Below are 20,709 nucleotides of genomic sequence, written 5' to 3' on the forward strand. Positions count from 1 at the left end.
TTTAATACTGTTTAATATTAATTTTATACTACTTTGATATCAAACGCGATACGATCGTATCAAGTTTGATATCAACCTGTATAAAAGGGGCGTGGACAAACTGTATAAAAGGGGCGTGGACCTGTCAAAACCAATTAGTTTGAAGAAAAAGTGTGCCTTATCTACTTACATCGATCTCACATCTTTCCAAAAAAAATGGTGCTTTCTGTCCCAGGGGCCTCTTCTGAGAGACCCCTCTGACTCTAAATTACCCTTAAGTCCATTTATACGGCTGCTGGGGTGTGTTGCAGCATCCTGTGAGATGCTGGGTGAATAAAGCCATGGGGTCTGGTCTGCACATTCACTAAGGGTTTGCGCATAAACCCTGATGTAGACAACCTAGCAGGGTTGGCAGAGCATATCCGCAAAGCCTCGGATTACTTGGTTGAGACTTCCTTTAAGATCTGCATCATTGCGGCCTGAATTTCTGCTCTCTCTGTGTCTACCCGAAAGGCCTTGTGGCTCCTTCAATGGCAGTCGACCTTCACCATGTCGACCTAATGATTGTAGACCCAAGCATTAGGTATGATCCATATCCATTGAAACAGGCTGTGTAAGCACTTCCCTTTACTGTAGATGTCTTGTTCGGACCTGAACTTGACAAGCTGCGAGAGGAAAATCACATTTTCTACCCTCTGCAGCCACTCCTTCTCCCCCTTAGTAGATAAGGCACACTTTTTCTTCAAACTAATTGGTTTTGACAGGTCCACGCCCCTTTTATACAGGTTGTCCACGCCCCCATTTATACAATTTGATATCAAACTTGATACGATCGTATCGCGTTTGATATCAAAGTAGTATAAAATTAATATTAAACAGTATTAAAATATAATTGGTTTGAGACTGTAACTTCATACACTGATATTGACTATGTGAAATAACACATATATAAAGCTCGCTTAATGTTATCTTAACCAGCTGGAAGAATTTCTAAACATAATGCTAAAAAAGGTAGATCTTGTTTTATATCAAATTTGATTTGTGTAGGATGTCTCGCAACGCCGATCATCAAAACATATAACGTATATAATTATAACGTATTAAAGCCGGGTAATTGGTATCGATCATAGATCTTTCACGGCGAATAATACAGACATATCATTACCAACTATAATAACACTTACCTTAGAACGATCCAAAAAGCACTACAACGAAGTGCCTGACCAAGCGTGTATCAAAAAATAAAAAATAAAAAGTTATACTCCACACGATAACTTCCACACCAGCTAAGGTCCATCTTGCTTTTAAAATGAAATATCAGAGATAACAAAGAGGTCTGGGTATACATCTGTTATGCATTTAAAGATACAGGAGACAGTCAGTCTGGGCCTGACATGTTGTAGGCATTTAAATTTAAAGACACACAGCGTGAGAAGTATAGTGTTACTTTTAGAAAGACATCAGATATGACGGATGATTGTAATTTTCAAAAGTAATTTTAAACACCGGATTCCATAGTCTTTGAAGACGTTGATATTTACGTATGACGCAATTAGCGTAGACAGCACAGCAGGGTTGGTAACAATTATATTCATTAGAAAGCTCATACCTCTGAAAAAAACATTTTCACACGACTAGCAGATTAATTAGTTTAGACAGTACAAAGAAAGGCCATGAAATCTTTGCAACAGAGCATGAGTGGCATCTAGTGGCCATGTATTGCAGTTGCAAGCAAGTTCCAGACGGAGCTAGAGACTACAGAATTAACTTATATATATATATACAGTATATATATATATATATATATATATATACAGTATATATATATATATGTGTGTAATGTGATGGTATCATTATATTATGTGATGAATAAAATATGGATAATATGCTATATTATTTAAATCATATATATATATATATATATATCTCAATCAAATTACACAGGGGTGGTGGATAAGGTATATATTTTAAATTAAAAAGCATACACATGTATATATAGGTCTTATGTATGCTGTTGATGTTGAAACATAACTGTCATTTATTTAATAATAAGGATAAGGATTTTATACATCACATTTTGGTTTTATTTTATCAAGCAATATATTCTGAAAACAGCTGTGTTTTGGGTAATATGCTATATTATTTAAATCAAATATATATATATATATATTTGTTATGCCTGTCTATAACTTTGGAACACAACTCATGAATATTCAAATGAAACAAATGCAACACAGATGTGCTAACTGACTGCTGAGTATATATATATGTTCTCCATGAGGAACCAGTCCACACATTTTGAAGGCAGAGAACTTGAAACTTTTGTCCACACACTGTTCAGAGAATACTTGAAGATTTTGTTCCAGAAATATTCAGAGAATACTTGAAGATTTTGTTCCAGAAAGGGGGTGAGTCTATTTTAATTTTCTAAATAAATATATATATATATATATATATATATACAATATTTCTAAATAGCATAGTTTTAATATTTTATAATATACATAGCAAAATGTTTTATTTAGTGGTAGGGTGGGGGTTTTTAAATATAGTTTGTTGCTGCATGCATTGTATTGTAATGTATTGGGAGTACATACAGGCATACTGGCTGCTTGTTGTTAAACATTTATTTAGGAAAGAAAAATATTGAGCCTATGGTACTTTAACTGTCCATTTGTATGTGCAGTGATTAGTGTATTGTGGTCTGTACATTATACATATTGCTTTTAAAAATACAGTATATTGTGTTATTACAATTTACAGTTCGTTAATGTTAGTCATCGCAGATTACGGTATTACGGCTTTGATATATATAAATAGCATCATTTTAATATTGCATCATTGTATTATACATAATGATTTTAAATAATGAGTTAGTTATCACATTTATATGTACTGTCTGCTGACTACGCATGTGATATGATGGGGGTGTTGCTGTAGCTTTGTTGGATCACCTGTAATTAATTTTTATTGAATGATCTATAGAATACAATGTCAGTAGATGTGGTTTTTTGGTATTACGGCTTTGATATTTATAAATAGCTTCATTTTAATATTGTATCATTGTATTATACATAATGATTTTAAAATAATGAGCTAGTTATCACATTTATATGTGTTGTCTGCGGACTACGCATGTGATATGATGGGGGTGCTGCTGTAGCTTTGTTGGATCCCCTGTAATAAATTTACATAGATGAGGTTTTTTGTGAGAGCGTTAATAGTTTTATGTGATTTTGTGCACGCAAATTTCGTTATGTTTGCTTATAGTTATCTTTTATTATCAACAGTGATTGTTGTAGAAATTGACTTTGAACTTAAGCTATCAACAAAACATCAACATGCAGGTGTGTATATGATATTTACAATAGTTTAACAATATCTTATTGTATTGTTATTTCAACTTATTATTATTTATTACAGAGAAAGGAATACAAAACCATTAATGCAAATAAAATAAGTCTCAGAGATTTTCAAGAGTTACCCAGCTTCCAACAGCCGTCAAATGAGCAGACAAATACATGTAAGTTTAAAGATCAAAGACACATTGTTGTTGCTAGGGCATGATTTGTTAAGGCACAGGGGGCTATTGACGGTGGTTATAAATGTTACTCTGTTGGTGTTAATTATTATTACCAGGCTCAGATGTGTTAGTCACAGGTTCTGTTAAGACAAGCGCCCTATTGGTATTAATGTTACACGTGTTGATTGTATTTTTCGTTCTACAAAATTGTTGTGTTAATTTTTATTTTATTTTTTATGTATATATTATTTTTTATTAAATTGTTAATCCCATAAATCAGTTTCAGATGTCACAAATGACGCATCTGAAGTTGGATCATATGGTTCGGATTTCACAGTCGGTCCGGATCTGACGACATTCGAAAACCCATACGCAGCATACTCTGATTTGTCCGAATCGCAAAAATTTATGTGTTCATAAGCCGTCAAAAAATGTGATGTATGTTAAAAAATGTGATATATTATTATTTCCAAAAATATGTCTCTCTCTCTCTCTCTCTCTCTCTCTCTCTCACGCTATCTCGCGCGAACTCTCACGTTCTCACTCATATATATATATATATATATATATATATATATATATCCTGTTATATTCATTTTTATACCGCCTGTGATATTAATGTGTTATTTGTTCTCTGTTAGTATCGCCGATTATGTCGAAATCTGATGCAGAACACATAATGGATGATCTCTGGAATTTACCATCGGCAAAACACTATAAACAGCTATACCAGACCCCGGCTATACAAGGTGAATTTTGACGATTGGCTAGCGGTGTTTTTATAATGTGTTTTTGTGTTAAATGTTGCATATCGCCGCAAAATCATGAATAGTGTCCACAGGAGTTGTTGTTATCATGACTTAAATGACGTTTTTTTTTTTTTTTTTTCTCAAGTCAGCGAATGTGTCGTTAATTGATAATATATGTATTACAGATGACATAGCTAGCCGGTATGAACCTACGGTACCTAGGGCCGATACGTGTGAAGCGGGACCATCCGGATACAGAGAACCGACATCGGGTGTTGGATCAAACGCCAAACAACCCAACAGCTCATTGGCTAAAGGAGCAAAAAGACCCCAGATCAGCGATCAAGCTTTCTGGTCATTGTTTAAAGGAACCATGCCGGCGCAAACCTTTGACAAATACCCGTGTATGTTTATTTATTTGGTTTCTTATATAGCACAACATTTACCATTGTTCTTTACAAATGGAAACCACAGGTATTAAACAGCCTGTGTAGACGTAAGCCGACAAGGAAGGTGGGGGTTGGGAGGTGATCCTGAAGTTGTTATAAAGCGACTGTCTTTGTGGCTGCGTATGTGTAACTAAAACGGTGTGATTTTTATTACAGTAGGAACCACGCCGATGGAAAGATCTGGCAAATATTCAGGTGTGTAATGTAATGTTTATTTATTTAGTTTCTTATATAGGACCGCGTTCATCATTGTTCTTTACAAATGGAAACCACAGGTGTTAAACAGACTGTGTAGATGCAAACCGACATGGATGGGGTGGGTGTTTTGGGAGGCGGGTCTGAAGGTTTTATAAAGCGGTTGTCTTAGTGTCCGCGAATGTGTAACTAAAACGTTGTTATTTTTTATTTACAGCGGATCCGCGACGATTCGCAAAAATGATAGCCGCGGCTGGGGTTGCTCAACCACTCAATGCTGAAATGGATGGGGGTGAATCAGCTAAAACGGTGATCGACCCACAACGTCAAGAAAATGTATCAAGGGCCGAGATCATGGCCACCGAGCGCGACGATTTCAAGCCAAGCAAGCGGAGAATTACAAAAAGTCGAGCCGGTCAAGAAAACAAGGCCGATTTATCAGACCTTAAAAGAAAATTGAAATATTCGGAAGGTAGACCCGTGAGAAAAAGAATTGCATTACAAACAGTGCCAACCGTGAGTAATGTGGATTACCCGCACGCATTTACAACACCTGCAACACCTACTGAAACCGACATTGACATTGCCGGTAATACAAAGACTGTGAAGACTCGTAAAACTTTACGACTGTCAAGAGAGATATACACGCCGCTGACGGATGATGATGTCATCGTGATTTCAGACACGCAGGAACATCATACTGCAGAAACGCAAAGCGTAGTCAGTAACACGCCTGCAGATACATTATCCGCTAATGATGAGGACTTAAATGGGCAAACATTTTTTATCACCCCTAGTGAAGAGTCAGTCTCAGATACACCACAGAATGATGATGAGGCTGTAACATCTGTAGCCGGAATCCCTGATAAAGTAATGGGTGATGATTACACAAAACTACCCAGTGTTTTTACCACGGTCGGCGAGGCAACCGCATCGGGCGGTGCGGATGCCCCGCCGACCGTGGTATCGACAGACATAGTTGATGGGAGTCAGAATGTGGAACAATTAGGACAAGATGCGGAAATACAATACTACGCGGTCATGGGGAGGATGCGTGAGCATATAGGGTACATGCGTAGAAATGTCAATACCATGTTGAACCGTATAAAAGATGAGCTTTATGGTTCAAAAAAGAAGCCAGAGATCATTAAAGAACTTGTAGAAATGTACATGAATGTAACATCAAATCATATAGCAGAGACCGTGAGGACTAGGGATTTTATTAAAGCGAACATGTATCATTTTGCCGAGATAATTGAAACGGATCCGTGACTAGGCATGGTGGGTTATGGGTTGAAACGTAATTTACATGTGTGTAAAAAAGCCCCAAGAATTAAAGCAAATGTACCGTGCAAAATCTCACACTTATTTCGCCGTTCGAAAATAAAACAGGCTTTAAAATGCATATACAGGCTGAGAAAGCGTAAACAACACAGGGTGCGAGGCACACCCCCAACCCCGGGTGCACAGGCTGACAAATCGCCGGACCAACCATCACCGGGTGACGTTGCGTCACCTGACAATGTTGAACACCCCGCAACGCCCAGGCATAATGACATAGATGGGAGAGCGCCACCCGGTGATGGTGAAGGTCGGCGAGATGTGTACTTAGAAGCGGTTAACAGGTATGAGCGACACCATCCTAATTTCAGAGCTATTGAGTATCATAATCATTTTCAATTTGTTAATTTGGAAAGAGTTACATCATTTGCAGAGGGTGTTGAAGCCGTACACAACGCTATACAGGTTATGATTGATGAATTCATGGTTGGTGTTGACCCTAATGATCGTGTACAGTTAAGATTGGAGGGGGGTGGTTTACACAACGCCATCTACTCACACCGAAAGCCGCAAGAATCATTAGACGCTGTCAGTTTCTTGAATCAAATTACAAACACTCTTCAAAGTAACGCTGAATTCTTATTAGGCACGGGTTTAAGGTTTGTGATCACTGTTTTTAGAAATAGAGCGGGTGGGGCCCTAACTGGTCGCGGCCTTAGACGCATTCCATACAGCTTAATTATAGAAAGGCGCAGAAGACACCTGTATGATTTCAACAATACGCACAATTATTTGTGCTTTGCGGCATCGATCTGCAAACTTCTGGATAAAGGTAATGCCACAGACGCTGAAATACACGATCGGGCGCTTCAAATTCATAAGGATTTGAAACTATCGATCGATAAAGCAGTCAGCTTTAGCGACGTTGTTGTTTTTGAAAAACACTTAAAAACAAAAATTACAATATTATATCATAATAATCGTTCTTGGCATTACTATTCTTCAGATTCGCGCTACGGTGATACCCTGTATGTATTATATCACGATTCACACTATTATGGCCTGATTAATATCTGCGCATTTCTCGGATCGAGATTTTTCTGTTCCTTATGTAATCGAACTTATGAGCGCAAAAATAGCCACGATTGTCTTTTCTTTTGTAAGGCTTGTCACAGACAAGCGTGCGCTGATGATGGGGATTCCGCATTAAGATGTTCGGTTTGTAGGGTGTTTTGCAGATCGCGTGAATGTTTAGAGGAGCACAAATCCTTAGCTTTAGATCGCAAAATATCCTGTCTTGAACATGTTTATTGCGACAGGTGTTGTCTCTACCGTCGCAGGTCTCATGAGTGTCAGGGGCTAAAGTGTTCTACTTGCAAGGCATATGTTGATGGGTTTGCGGATCATTTGTGTTACATACAGCCCATCAAAGCGGAAGAACCCACCACCAAATACATCTTTTTTGATTTCGAATGCATGCAGGAGACAGGTATACATATACCAAACTACTGTTACGCTCTCACATTAATGGGTGAGAAATCCTGGGAGTTTAAGGGCAAAGGTTGTATCGACGATTTTGTAAAGACGTTCATGAAACCAAAATTTGCGCATTACACATTCATAGCCCATAACGCTGGGCGGTATGATGCGTATTTTGTATTGAACAAGATCATCAAAGAACGGTATACAGTATCCCTCATCTCTAATGGCGGAAACATAATGTGTATCACAATAAAAGATCTGAAGATTAGGTTTATAGACTCTCTCAATTTTCTCCCCATGAAATTGAGCAGATTTCCAAAGGCCATGGGATTTGATGGCGTTAAAGGTCATTTCCCGCATTTTTTTAACACAGCCGATAACCAAAATTACATAGGGGGCATGCCCTCAATAGAATATTTTGGCCTACAACACATGATGCCTGAGGAGGCCGCTGATGTTACAGAGTGGTACGAAAAAAACAAACACAAGGTGTTTAATTTTCAAAAAGAATTAATACGATATTGTAAAGAGGATGTCAGAATATTGCAAAAAGGGTGCGCAGCTTTCAGATCAGCCGTTATAGACATGACAGAACAGGAGTTTGTAATAGCTGCTGAGAAAAAAGATGTAGCCGTTAAACGTCACGTTGATCCATTCCAACTGACGACTTTAGCGTCGGTTTGTATGGCTATGTATCGTTGTAAATATTTACAGGCAAACACATTGGCTCTTGTACCGGGTGATAACTATCACAAGACCCAGAAGCGTTACTCAACACCAGCCATACAGTGGTTAATGTACATAGAACACAAAGAAGGTGTGAGTATAAAACACGCTTTACAAGGTGGTGAGAAGAAAGTCGGTAGATACAGTCTGGATGGTTACGCCGTGATTAACGGCGTGCCAACAGCTTTTGAATTCCAGGGGTGTTTTTATCACGGTTGTGACAACTGTTACAAAGCCGATGATGAAAACAATCTGACTAAAACAACCTACGGTCAACTGCGGCACAAGACACAGTTAAGGATACAATTCCTTAAACGGTGTGGATTTCAGATAAGGGAGATGTGGGGGTGTGAGTGGAAGAAAATGAGGGAGACTGATGAGTTTTATCTTCAAGTCCACGGCGTTCAATATTAGTTTATGTTGATGAAAAAGGTCACAGTGTAGCGGCCCCAATAATTCAACCGTTCGACTTTGTGCCGTTGTTCTTGCCCTTTTTATAAACCCAGTGTTTACGCCATCCAGGGTTCTTGTGTTGTGTTCTCCAGCCACATCTTTGTAGAATAATCCAGTTGTGTGTTTTGTGGATAACGCATCTGAGCTATAATTCAGTATGGTCTCTATGTAGGCCCTATAAGCGTAAAGATTATTGGACTGCGATATGAGCCTATCGCCCAAAGTGACATCAACCTGGCTAAATAAAGTTGCTATGGGGTAATTAATAAGAGCGACCTTGGCGTCTTGAGGTATAGCAGTGTTATCAGGCCGTACGATCTTGCAGGTCACGTACAGCAACGTGTTGTTCAGATCGTAGTAGTGTTCCCCGCTGGCCGCTATGTAGAATTCAAGCGGCGCGGTCTCGGATAATGCCGCCAAAGGTTGAACTTCGACGTAGAGGCTTTTCTCTACGCTGGTCTGCGTCGGTGGTACGTCAAAAAGGTCAAGTTCAGATTTTGCGCATTCCATGGATTCATTGTGTATGAAAGACATGCTTAAAAAATATCACCGACCCTTCGCTTCGGTTTCCTTTTTTTAATTAAGCCGCGTCTGCTCCGTTTTTTGTTTAAAAGGGGTCTGCACCATGTCGGAAGTCGTATTGCCCGCTTCCGTTTATTTTTAGCCGCCCCTTTCCTGGCATAGATTAAACCTGATCCATCTTGCTTCGCTTGATTTGCGTCGTGTATTTTGCTCACAACCGCCGCTGTGGCTTGTCCGATGACGTCTTTCGCGATGTTGCGTGCTGCATTCTTCACGTGGGGCTTTGCTATCGCCAGCCCTCTTCGGAAAAGCGGTACCGCTTTTCTGAACAGGCTTCGAAAAATTCCACCTAAACCGCACCCGTACATATACGCGCTGCCGTGAAAACCGGGTAATCCATTACCGGCCTGTGTTTTATAATATTGCGCGTAGAGCCCCGGGTCACCATAATTTTTAACGGCCACCATTGTCTTTAATAAAATTCGGATTTGCGGCGTCTGAAATGTAGTTTCACGTTCGCTTTCCCAAACTTGAATGACATGTTTTCGTTCTGATCATTCTTTATCTCTATGGCTATAGTGTCAAAATGCGTCTTGCACAACGGAACATAATCGGGCTTCTCATACCGTATAGTGACCATCTCGTTGTTACGGCCCTTTATTTCAACGGTGCGCAACAAGGGGACATAACTATCACCGACCCTCTGATGTTCGATAATATCTGTGTACACGAAGAGCGTATATTGCCCTCCGCTGATGTCGGCGCACGGTTTTAAAAACTTAGTTTTCGGGTATAACCCCAGTATTCTCGACAATTTAGGACCGGCTGTGATGTTGTACATCGCCTTGTTGTCGATGATTATCTCTCGTTCAAGCGGATCGTACAATAGTTTTAAACCATCCAGTTTATGTCGGTCAATTTCAGCGTTGAAAGAAAACAGTAACGCCCCGATGGTTTCATAAAACCCCGGTTTAACGCAAACCCTCGTTGCTGTACCGCTCGTCCCATCCCACTTTGTTATTTTCAACACACAATCACGCACATCGATTGTATTCCAGGTGTGTGGGTATTGTATTTCTGTAAGAGCTACTTCCCAATCTCCACTTAAGTCTATCGGCCTTGCTAACTTTGTGGTATAGTCAGAAATCTTATTTTGTGGAAATGTATCGGCTGAGGCGTTACTCGGCAATGTTATGTAGAAGGGTTTGTCATCCATCTTCCTCTTTGTTTATATATCTTTTATCTCCGATGCAGCGACCCAACTGTTAAATTTTGTGGGGTATCCACGCCACTTGACTAATACGTGTTTCCTCCCTCTAACCGTCTTATTTTTTAAAATCTTCTCCACTTTGTAAATCCTATTATAGTTTTTCGGTATACTTTGAAGTTCTTCGGGGTAAAAACTACCCGTTATAGCCTCCCCGTAGAGATCCTCCAACGTGTAAAGCGGCTTAAGTCCTTTAGTGTTCACGCCGCGTATTACAAATATTTCCTCAGAAAAACTCTGTTCGTAACCTTTCTGAAATATATCCTTATATTTTGAGATACGAACGTGGTCCCCGACCGCTAAACAAGCCTTTGTTTTCTTACTTCTAAAGTAATCGCCATATATCGTCTTGAAGACATCCAGCGCATTAGAGCCATCCACCTCATTCGGAGCTCGCTTAATCGTTCTATGGTATGTGTTATTATAACTGGTAATGAACGCTTGTAAAACGTCTATATATCGGTATGTATTATTCGCCGTGAAATATCGCCACATTCGTGTTTTTAAAGTCCTATTGAAGCGTTCTATAACGGCGGCTTTCACATCATTATTGGTTGTGAAATGTTGTATACCGTATTTTTCTAACAACTTTTTTAGGACTTTGTTTAGAAACTCTTTACCATTATCGGTTTGTAGTTTCCTCGGTACGTCCCCCTGTTGGAATAATTTTTCAAAAGCCTTAGCGACAGTCGTCGCGCTCTTAGCAGTCAGACTTTCAGCCCAGGCCCTCTTACTGAATATATCGATGACGGTTAGTATATATTTTACGCCGTCGTTGTGCTTTGCCAGATCTATGAGCGATACCAAATCACATTGCCACTGTTGATTTATGTCCGATACACATATCATATTCCTTTTATAGTTTTTTCTAGCCGGTTTGTGCAATGTGTACGCGTCTTGCTCTTGTAACCATTTTCTCACATCGGATCTTTTAAATTTATTTTTCAAAGTTTTATAATATTTATCAAAACCGCAAAAACTCCCCGGCTTTAATACGTTATAATAACTGGCTTTCAGCCGGCTGTTTTGATGATCGGCTTTGCGCGACATCCTACACAAATCAAATTTGATATAAAACAAGATCTACATTTCTACGAATTATATATCTGTTGTATACCATATTTTTCTAACAACTTTTTTAGCATTATGTTTAGAAATTCTTCCAGCTGGTTAAGATAACATTAAGCGAGCTTTATATATGTGTTATTTCACATAGTCAATATCAGTGTATGAAGTTACAGTCTCAAACCAATTATATTTTAATACTGTTTAATATTAATTTTATACTACTTTGATATCAAACGCGATACGATCGTATCAAGTTTGATATCAAATTGTATAAATGGGGGCGTGGACAACCTGTATAAAAGGGGCGTGGACCTGTCAAAACCAATTAGTTTGAAGAAAAAGTGTGCCTTATCTACTCCCCTTGTTGGACTTTTTCAAGGACCCTCCTTTCGGGCCTTTCACCTGACCAGTAAATTCTGTGGTTGCTCCAAAAGCGGTCCTGGTTCACATAGGGGTACCCGTGGACATGGGTGAGGTGCTTCCTCTGCCCACCATGAGGCCAAAACCTCCACCAAGCTTACAACATGACAGACTTCTATCCTATCTGGAAGATCCCAGGGTGGGTGCATGTCTGCGGGACTTCAAAGACGTGCAATTTCAGTCTTGTCATGATGCTTGGGTCAGGGATTTGATAGCCTTCAAAATCCTTTTTCGGCTGCCTCCACCTCAGCGGTTGTTCACAGCAGGTTTGGCAGCTATTCCACAAAAAGTTAATCTTCTGCATGCTGCCAAAGAGAAACTTCAGACTGCCAGAGAGGCGGTGCCTGTTCCCAGGGATTCTATTCAAGTCTGTTTCTAGTACCAGAACCGGATGGCTGGACTCGTCCCATACTCAACTTCAAGGACCTGAATTCTTATTTGAAATCTGTCAAGTTCTAAATGGAATTCCTGCAGTCAGTGATAGCTGGTCTAGACCTGGAGGAGTTCCTGATGTCCCTGGATTCCTACCTGCATGTTTCTGTTTGGCCTCCGCATCAAGCGTACCTTCGCTTCACAGTTCTGGACCTTCATTGTCTGTTTCAGGCCTTGCGATTCGACATCTCCTCCCCCCCAGGATCTTCACCAAGGTCATGGCAGTTATAATGGAGGTGCTCAGGTCAAAGGGTGTGATGATAATCCCTTACCTCGACGACCTCCTGTTGAAGGCCCCCTCAAAAAAGGTTCTGTAAAGCAACTTCCATCTGACTCAGTCCACTCTCATAGAACATGGGTGGATCTTGAACTTCCCGAACTCTCAGCTTCAGTCCACACAGCAGCTGCAGTTCCTGGTGATGATTCTGGATACTGTGCAGTTGCGGGTTTTCTTGCTGGAAGACCAGATCCACTCCCTTCAACTCTTGGTTCAGTCAGTTCTTCAAAACAAGCGGGTGTCGATGCACCTCTGCACCAGGCTTCTTGGGAAGATGGTGGCCACATTTGAGTTGGTGCAATACAGTAGATTTCGCTCTCGACCATTCCAACTCTGTCTTCTCCATCAATGGTCCAGCTCTCCTCTATGCCTTCATCAACGAGTGACCCTGTCTTCTCAGGCATGTCTCTCTTTGCTGTAGTGGCTCAACTCCATAAATCTTTGAGACAGCAAGAGGTTTGTCTATATTTGCGCATTCCACACGCTCTGAGTGACCTTCTTGGGCAACTGCCCGTGGGGTCTCCACTTTTTCAGGCCGTCAGACCTTTGTCAGGTTTAAATGGTTTGATACTTTTGCGGGTATTTTTACTTCCTAGGGTTGGTTCCGGTTATGTTTGATGGAACTCCCTTATATTTTATGTGTGGTTGGTCTTTGGTGTTGTTTTCTTGGGTTTTCATACTTTTTCTATTGTTATGTCTGTGTTTACATTGTATGTTTTTGCTTAACCTCCTCTTCGGAAGTGTGTTTCTCTCTTCCAGCTCCCTCCGGGCACAATCCTTATGACTGCCTCGGAGGGGAAGTAGAAGGGGAGGAGTTGGCCACACTACTTTTAATTTAAAGTGCCCATGCTCTTTCCAATGTAATTCCAGTGACATCTGTGAACCCGGAGAAAAGGTTTGTACAAAATCACGTTTTTATTTCTCATCTTTAGAATGTATGATTGTTGGAGACCGCACACATATTGTTGGATTTTGTTCCTTTTGAAGTATTTATTTTAATTGTATGTATTTGTTTTAGTATCAAGTTACATTTGAACTCAATAAAAATGATTTAAATAGAAAAAAAAAAGCAGTGTGAAATGGCAAATTGCCATTATTACTTGTCATTACTCAAGCTCACAGGTAGCTGCAAGACATATATACTTAATAAAATGTTTGAATCAGGTGTGGTATAGGGGTCCTACAGGCATTCGACATATGTTGGAATCCTGATTGCCGGTACCCCGACAGAGGAGCGAGCGCATCAAAGCCCCTTGCAGGCTTCCTGAGCTCGCAGCACTGCAGGCTCCATGTTTTGCTGCGCTCGCCACAGGTTCTATTATCCCCCTATTGGGGGCCGTGGACTTCCAAGAGGGAGACTAGCCCTGTAAGTCGCGATCCCGGCTCCAGGTATAAGGGATACAAATCATTATATTGATGTATGTATGCTTTCCTCTATATTATTTCGAAGCTATATGTCTATACCACTGCCTTTGACATGGTTCATATAAAACAACCAGAAGAACCTTCTTTATATGTGCTCAGTAATATGACTTTGCTGCTCTCCAGGTACTCACAGGAAATGAGGCGGCTCACTTTAGTTCTGTTTCTTGTGCAGGTGTTGGAAGAAGTTAGTCAGGACCTTGAGCGCTTTGGGCACCGCCTAGTGGAGGAGATTGACCACCTTGGTAGAGAGTGTGAACTAAATCTCCCGCAGCTGCAGCAGTATGACTCCTGGGGCCGTAGGGTTGATCACATCCATACCTGTTCTGCCTGGAAGAGAATGAAGGCAATCTCTGCAGAAGAAGGTGTGATAGCAGAAGCTTATGAGAGAAAATACTCCAGTTGGAGGTAAATATGTCACAAGCTACTTAGTAACACTTGTTATTTACTGAGCTAAATGTAAAGTCATTAAGAAGGATTTTTTTTTTATCTTCATATAAGAGTTTGTTGTGTCTCTCTTGTTGGAATAGAATGCAGAATTCAGCTCAGTGAGGGGTAACAGGTGGCCCCTATGGGTGACATGCTCCTCTCTGAGCCTTCCCTTCAAGCTCCCAGATCCTGAGCTTTCCTTTACCATATTTTTGTTACAGCTTGTAATACTTGAACAAGTAACCTGCCAAGAGGATAAAATCTTACACACTGTACATTCTTCATAAGACAGCTTTATTGAAAATGGTCCGAAAATGTAGCAAAACATTTTAATGTTTTTGGATATGGCAGCAATCACATATGCAGGTGTCTATGATGGCTATCAAAACACTTACTAGTCTCATGCATATATTTACACAAAACGAGTAAGCAAGTATAGAAACAGCTATACAGATGGGTCTTTTGCCATCCTTGCTGGCGGGTCGCCAGAACGTACGCGCTGGCGACCCGCCAGCAGCCTCGCCAGCGAGGAGACTGAGACGCGCGTGCGTCTCACGCGCACGCGCGTCTCAGTCTCCGTCGCTAGCGCGACAGAAACCCTGTCCGTCTCCGCCTCAGGGAGACGGACAGGGCTAGGGGGGTTAGTGGGGGGTGCGGGCAGGCGGCGGGGACCCCGGGTTACCGCCGGCAAGCCGGCGGGGACCCGGGGGAACGCATCGAAGCGCCGTCGGAAGGGGACGCGCGCGCCTCTCGTGCGCGCGCGTCCGCTTCTCACCGTCGCCATGGCGCTGGCGGGGGATGGCGGCTGGCGACGCCAGCGCCATCCCCTGCAAAGATGGGACAAGACCCATCTGTACAATATCTCTGTAGTGCCACCTGATTTGGAGGTTGTACATGAGACGACATACAACGAACTAACGCAGGGACTGATCTCCTTCCATCCAGACATGCCTAAAGGTGCCCATACACCATTTGCCCGTGAAATGCGATGCGCGCTCCCACGGGCATCTCATTGTACAGTACAAAAAGTATGTGCTGCACATACTTTTTGTACTGCCTTCTGATTGCATCGCACATCGCATGCAAAATGCATGCAATGCGATCCAGCCCATCAGCCCATAACGGGTGCGATCATCGCGCCGTGTATGTGTACCTTAAGCATAGAAGACAAGTTAGACCAAAAGAGTGGAGCGCTCACTCATAAGGTGCCCACACACTATAGCGCGTTTCGGCACTCATGTTGGATGTTCAGACGTGTGGGCGGTTTCGGGCACTCAGGCATTCTGTTGGCTCTGGTGTGTTCACGTCCTCAGGTGTTCGGATAAGTTTGGGCGCTCATGGATTCTAGTGTTTGGCGTGTTTGTACACTCGGCTATTTGGGCGCATTCAAATGCTCAGTAGAGCTTGGGAGTAATCTCGCTGTTGTATATTTTGGAGTTTGGCCGCATTTGCCCGTTCAGTGTTTGGGCACTTGGGTATTCAGTTGTTCAATTGCGTTGGAAAGCTTGGGTATTCGGGTGATTGGGCGCGTTCAGTGATTGTTTGGGCGTTCTCTCCACTTTATCTCTCTCCAAGGCTTAGAATATCTCTACTAGTACCCAATTAAATAAATAGCAACATAAAATATTACATCTCATACAACAAGTAGACCAACACAGTAGCCTGATCCTATAGGGCATAATTCTGGTTGGCTAAGGAAGCAGCGAAATTCCCTGCTTACCGAGCTGTGAAACACCGCTTCACCACCCCTGAATACCATGCAAGGGGATGTGTTCGCTAACACATCCCCTTGCATACGTCCGCTAGCAGGAGAAATTATTTGATGGTCAGTCTGAACTGACACCCATAAAACGCTGGGCATTTCTCTGCCCCATCCCTCCCCTGCACATACGAATGTCACGGCGACTGATAGTCGCCAAAGGTATTCGTACACTGGCCCTCCACATGCGGAAATGCGCAGAGCTGCACCATAGGCCCCGAGCGCTAATTCGCATTGGGACCGTATGGTATTGAATCACCCCCACTATCTGCTCTGTGATCTTCTATAGCCCTTGCACTTTCCTAAAGAGACAATTGTACCCTTTGGACTCCCCCCCCCCCCCCTCCTCCTTTTTCCATTCCCAAATTCCTGATGTTCCCCAAGCTTCCAACATATAATTTTTTCATTGTCTGTTATTTTATTTATCCTTTTTTCTTTGTTATTTACTTTCGGAAACAGCACAACGCTTTATATAGTTCAAATTAGTTCTTGTCCATGGATTTATATTTGATTTTATGTATACTACTAATAGTTTTTCTGTTTTAAATACCAGTGGCTTGTCTCTATTGCTGTTTTAAAAACTTTTAAAAAAAGAATAAAGAAATCAGTAACTGATAACTTAGACTCTAAAGGCCCCCTTACATTTGTCCGACTTGTCATAACGACAAGTCGGACCCGATTGTCCCAGCAGCTCCCCGGGAGGGATCACATGCGATGGCACTTCATGTGCCAAGTTTTGCATGTGATAAATCGCATGTGATTTATCACATGCCACTCCCGGGGAGCTGCAGGGACAATGGGAGCGGGGGACAGCAGCAGGAATATGCCCGCAAACAGAGAGTGGGCAGGGGGGGGGGTCGGGGTGCAGGGAGCCGGGCAGGAAGCCGCTGGGCAGGGAGCAGGGGGGGGGGCGGCGGCGCAGAGTACCAGGGAGCCGGGCAGGAGAACACGATGCAGCAGCAGCACTTCCAAAAAAAAAGAAAAACCCCATACAAACGAATAGGAAGTCATTGATTGGCTGAGACCTCTCTCAGCCAATCAGCGATTGGCTGAGAGAGGTCTCACCCAATCGCTGATTGGCTGAGAGAGGTCTCAGCCAATGAATGGCTTCCTATGCGTTTGTATGGCCCTTTTTTTTTTTAAGTGCTGCTGCTGCAGCGTCTTCTCCTGTCCGGCTCCCTGGTACTCTGCGCCGCCCCCCTGCTCCCGCTGATGCTGCCCGGCTCCCTGCGCCTGACTCTGGTAGGTCCCCTGTTGTGGGGGAGCACGGCTCCGGGCAGCACATAAGATTTAGCAAATCTTATGTGCAGCCCGTCCGACCTCCCATCTCCGATCCAATGCGCACAGGGCCGCGCATCGGGTCGGAGGGGATGTCACCATATGCGATTTGGGACGATTTCGCGGCCCGATTCATCCGAATCGGGCAAAATCGTGCCCAAATCGCATAATGTGAGGGGGCCATTAGACACAGTGGTATAGGACTCGCTGCTCTTGTCTAGGTCAGAGCTGCAGTACTTTGTTAGTTACTGTCTCACCAGGAATTCTTCTAAAGAATACTTGTCTAAGTGTTATATTAGCAAACTGTATTATGGCTCTATTATTAGGCATTCTACAGTTCAGGGATCAGTCCTAACCTTTCCTGAGTAATGTATGGGGAAGGGGCGGTTGTCTAGCAGCTCATAGCGAGAGACAGGAGTTTGCAGCACAACACAGAACGTCTGCTCTGGGGACCAGGCCGCATTTTTGAAGTATTGGTGACTGGAATTTGCCCAATCCTGGTTTACGTTGTTTTGTTGCCATAACATACTGTATATCTTATCACACATAAAAAATCCTTATCTCATTATCTTGGACATAAAACATGACAGAATAATCAACTTCCGATCATATAACTGCAGAACAGTAACTGAATGTTTTTCGTAGAAAAGCATGCCAAACATTTACTGCGTAAGATTGTATCTCTGTTAAGATAAACATTTATAAAGCAGAGTAAAACAAAAATAGTCATTAATTCTTACATTTTTGTTGTCTGTGATAGCGTCCAAAAAAAAAAAACATGGCATGTTATAAACTACTAGTAAGCCTGCTCGATGCAAAAGCTTCGAAAGCTAGTCTGCTACCTTCTGTATTTGTGCATGTGTGAGAGAGGTGTAGTTTCACTCTCTGACAGCAGATGGCAGTGTTTCGAGACTCATGGACACTAGACTTTTATATATATATATATATATATATATATGTTGGCACTCCCAAATGCTTGTAAGTAATTTCCACCGGTGCTCCCACAGCTTTAAATAAGCACAATGTCGACGTGTCAACGTTTCAGTGCTTTATTCGGCACTATCTGAAGATAGTGCCGAATAAAGCACTGAAACATTGACACGTCGACATGCGACATGTCCTGTCGTCTTTTTTGATTTATGAAAGAACCGAGTGCCGCACCTCTCTACCCTATATATATATATATATATATATATATATATATATATATATATATAGGCAGGAAAGTAAGGCGGCACTCGTCAGATTTTCAAAAGTAGATTCTTTTATTGGCATTTTTCCCGACATGTTTCGGGAGCATAACTCCCGTCCCCGTGCTTGCAGTGTTGTACAATTCTAGGTTCCTGCACAGTGCCTGCGATTCACTTGACAGCTGACAACATAAACATAGCACACATGACATGTTACAGCCAATGAGCTTAGGAGGCTGAATGTGACATGTGACAGTGACATGTGACAGTTTACACACACACTCAGTGTGATGATGCCCCGGTGCCCACACCATATGTCCCCGCAATACCACACTGTGCGGGACCATAGTACAACACTGGCCGCCTGCTGATCCCTGTCAGTCAGCGATCAGTGCTGCAATTACACCCGCGGACACGCACTTCCGGGTTATACCCGGAAGTGATGTAATGCGCTCCACCAGCTGGAGCGCATATCGGCGGTGGGAGGTCACACTCCCCTATATAAGCAGGGCACCAGGCAAACGCTAGCCTGTCCCTGTTATCCACATACTACTGCTGTTGATGCGGTCTGCTTTTGTTGCTGCCTTGAGAATGGTCTTTAGGGACCGAAATGTCGGCAGATTCTCCTTGTGAATAAAACTAAGTGGGACCTAACCCTGAGTACTACATTGAAATGAAGTCTGGTGAGTGCTGTTTTCCCCAATTGGGGAGTTTCTGTATTTATAAAGCAGTGTGCTCTATACTCTGCTATTTATACGGCACCCCAGCGGCTTTCTCTAAGAGAGGGTGAGAGTGCAGGTCTTGTGTGTTTGTGTGTGTGTGTGTGTGTGTGTGTATATATATGTATATATATATATATATATATATATATATATATATATATATAGTAATGGAAAACCCCAATCTGCGCCCGGGTAAAGTAAAAGCAGCACCACTGAAAGGTCTCCTGTTAGACGAGACCCAGTTTTTTTAGAGATGAAGAAAGGGAAAAAGATCAGGGTGCGCTTCCAGACATGAATTAACACATTTAAAAGTAACAATCTTATTTAATGATAAAAGATGCTCAATGAGTAATAATAACATACACAATAAAAATGTATTTTGGCACAATTTGTTATCAAAAGAACTGTTGATTGGACTTCCGATCGTCGAAGAGATTCCCAACGCGTTTCGTCAAAAAGACTTCCTCAGGGGCAGTGGAAGCAGCATATTATATGAACAGTTCACACTGTAAGTCACAATACATAACAATAAATGTACATATAATGATACAGATAATTATTACAAATCTGTGTATAAGATCATATAGCCAAAAAACAAGGGAGAAAAACGTGCTAACGGAGAAAGAGTTGATATGGAGAGAAGGACAATGGAGAAGGGAAGCAACATAAAATTCAATAGGATCTACGGTGAGTCTCTAGATCATAAGGGCAACAAGTGGGCCACCCATGGGAGAAGAGACCAACAGTTCTCCACCAAACCAAGAGATGTGAACAAAAAAATGGCCTGCACCAAACAAACTCAGTGAATGTACATCATACCGTATTCTGTAACAGGAAAGTACGGAGAATTTTTTTTTCCCTTTTTAAATCAAGGAATCCTAAAATTGTTCCTCCAGAGTGGAATATTGCCACCATTCAGATATAACTGATGATAGAGGAAAAGAAGACCAATTCCCCTTAATCACAGGCTTATAAGATGTTAGACAATTAAATAATGGGTCTAATGACCATAGTTTACATACCATCCAACAAGCATATATAGGGAACACAAGTGGTAAAGATGGCCCAGCGATAGTATAAGGGTTC

The 20,709-nt window shown here is 41.8% G+C and overlaps 2 protein-coding genes across 2 annotated transcripts in view; both read left to right on the forward strand.

The window, feature by feature from the left end:
- The window catches only part of LOC146006621 (acyl-CoA dehydrogenase family member 11-like), a 93,479-nt gene that overhangs the window by 46,259 nt on the left and 26,511 nt on the right, over positions 1–20,709 (forward strand). The window contains exon 3 of the mRNA XM_083145322.1: positions 14,421–14,653. Coding sequence (XP_083001448.1) covers positions 14,421–14,653 — 233 coding nt within the window. The remainder of the gene's footprint in view (positions 1–14,420; positions 14,654–20,709) is intronic.
- On the forward strand, positions 3,223–12,493 carry LOC146030724 (uncharacterized). Its single transcript, XM_083158414.1, has 8 exons — positions 3,223–3,326; positions 3,403–3,502; positions 3,783–3,908; positions 4,144–4,251; positions 4,437–4,655; positions 4,857–4,895; positions 5,113–5,508; positions 12,129–12,493. The coding sequence occupies exons 1-8, from the start codon at positions 3,321–3,323 to the stop codon at positions 12,491–12,493; spliced, it is 1,359 nt and encodes a 452-aa protein (XP_083014540.1). The 5' UTR covers positions 3,223–3,320.

Source organism: Crinia signifera, chromosome 1, assembly GCF_055691185.1.
Source record: "Crinia signifera chromosome 1, ASM5569118v1, whole genome shotgun sequence".
Lineage (NCBI taxonomy): Eukaryota > Metazoa > Chordata > Amphibia > Anura > Myobatrachidae > Crinia > Crinia signifera.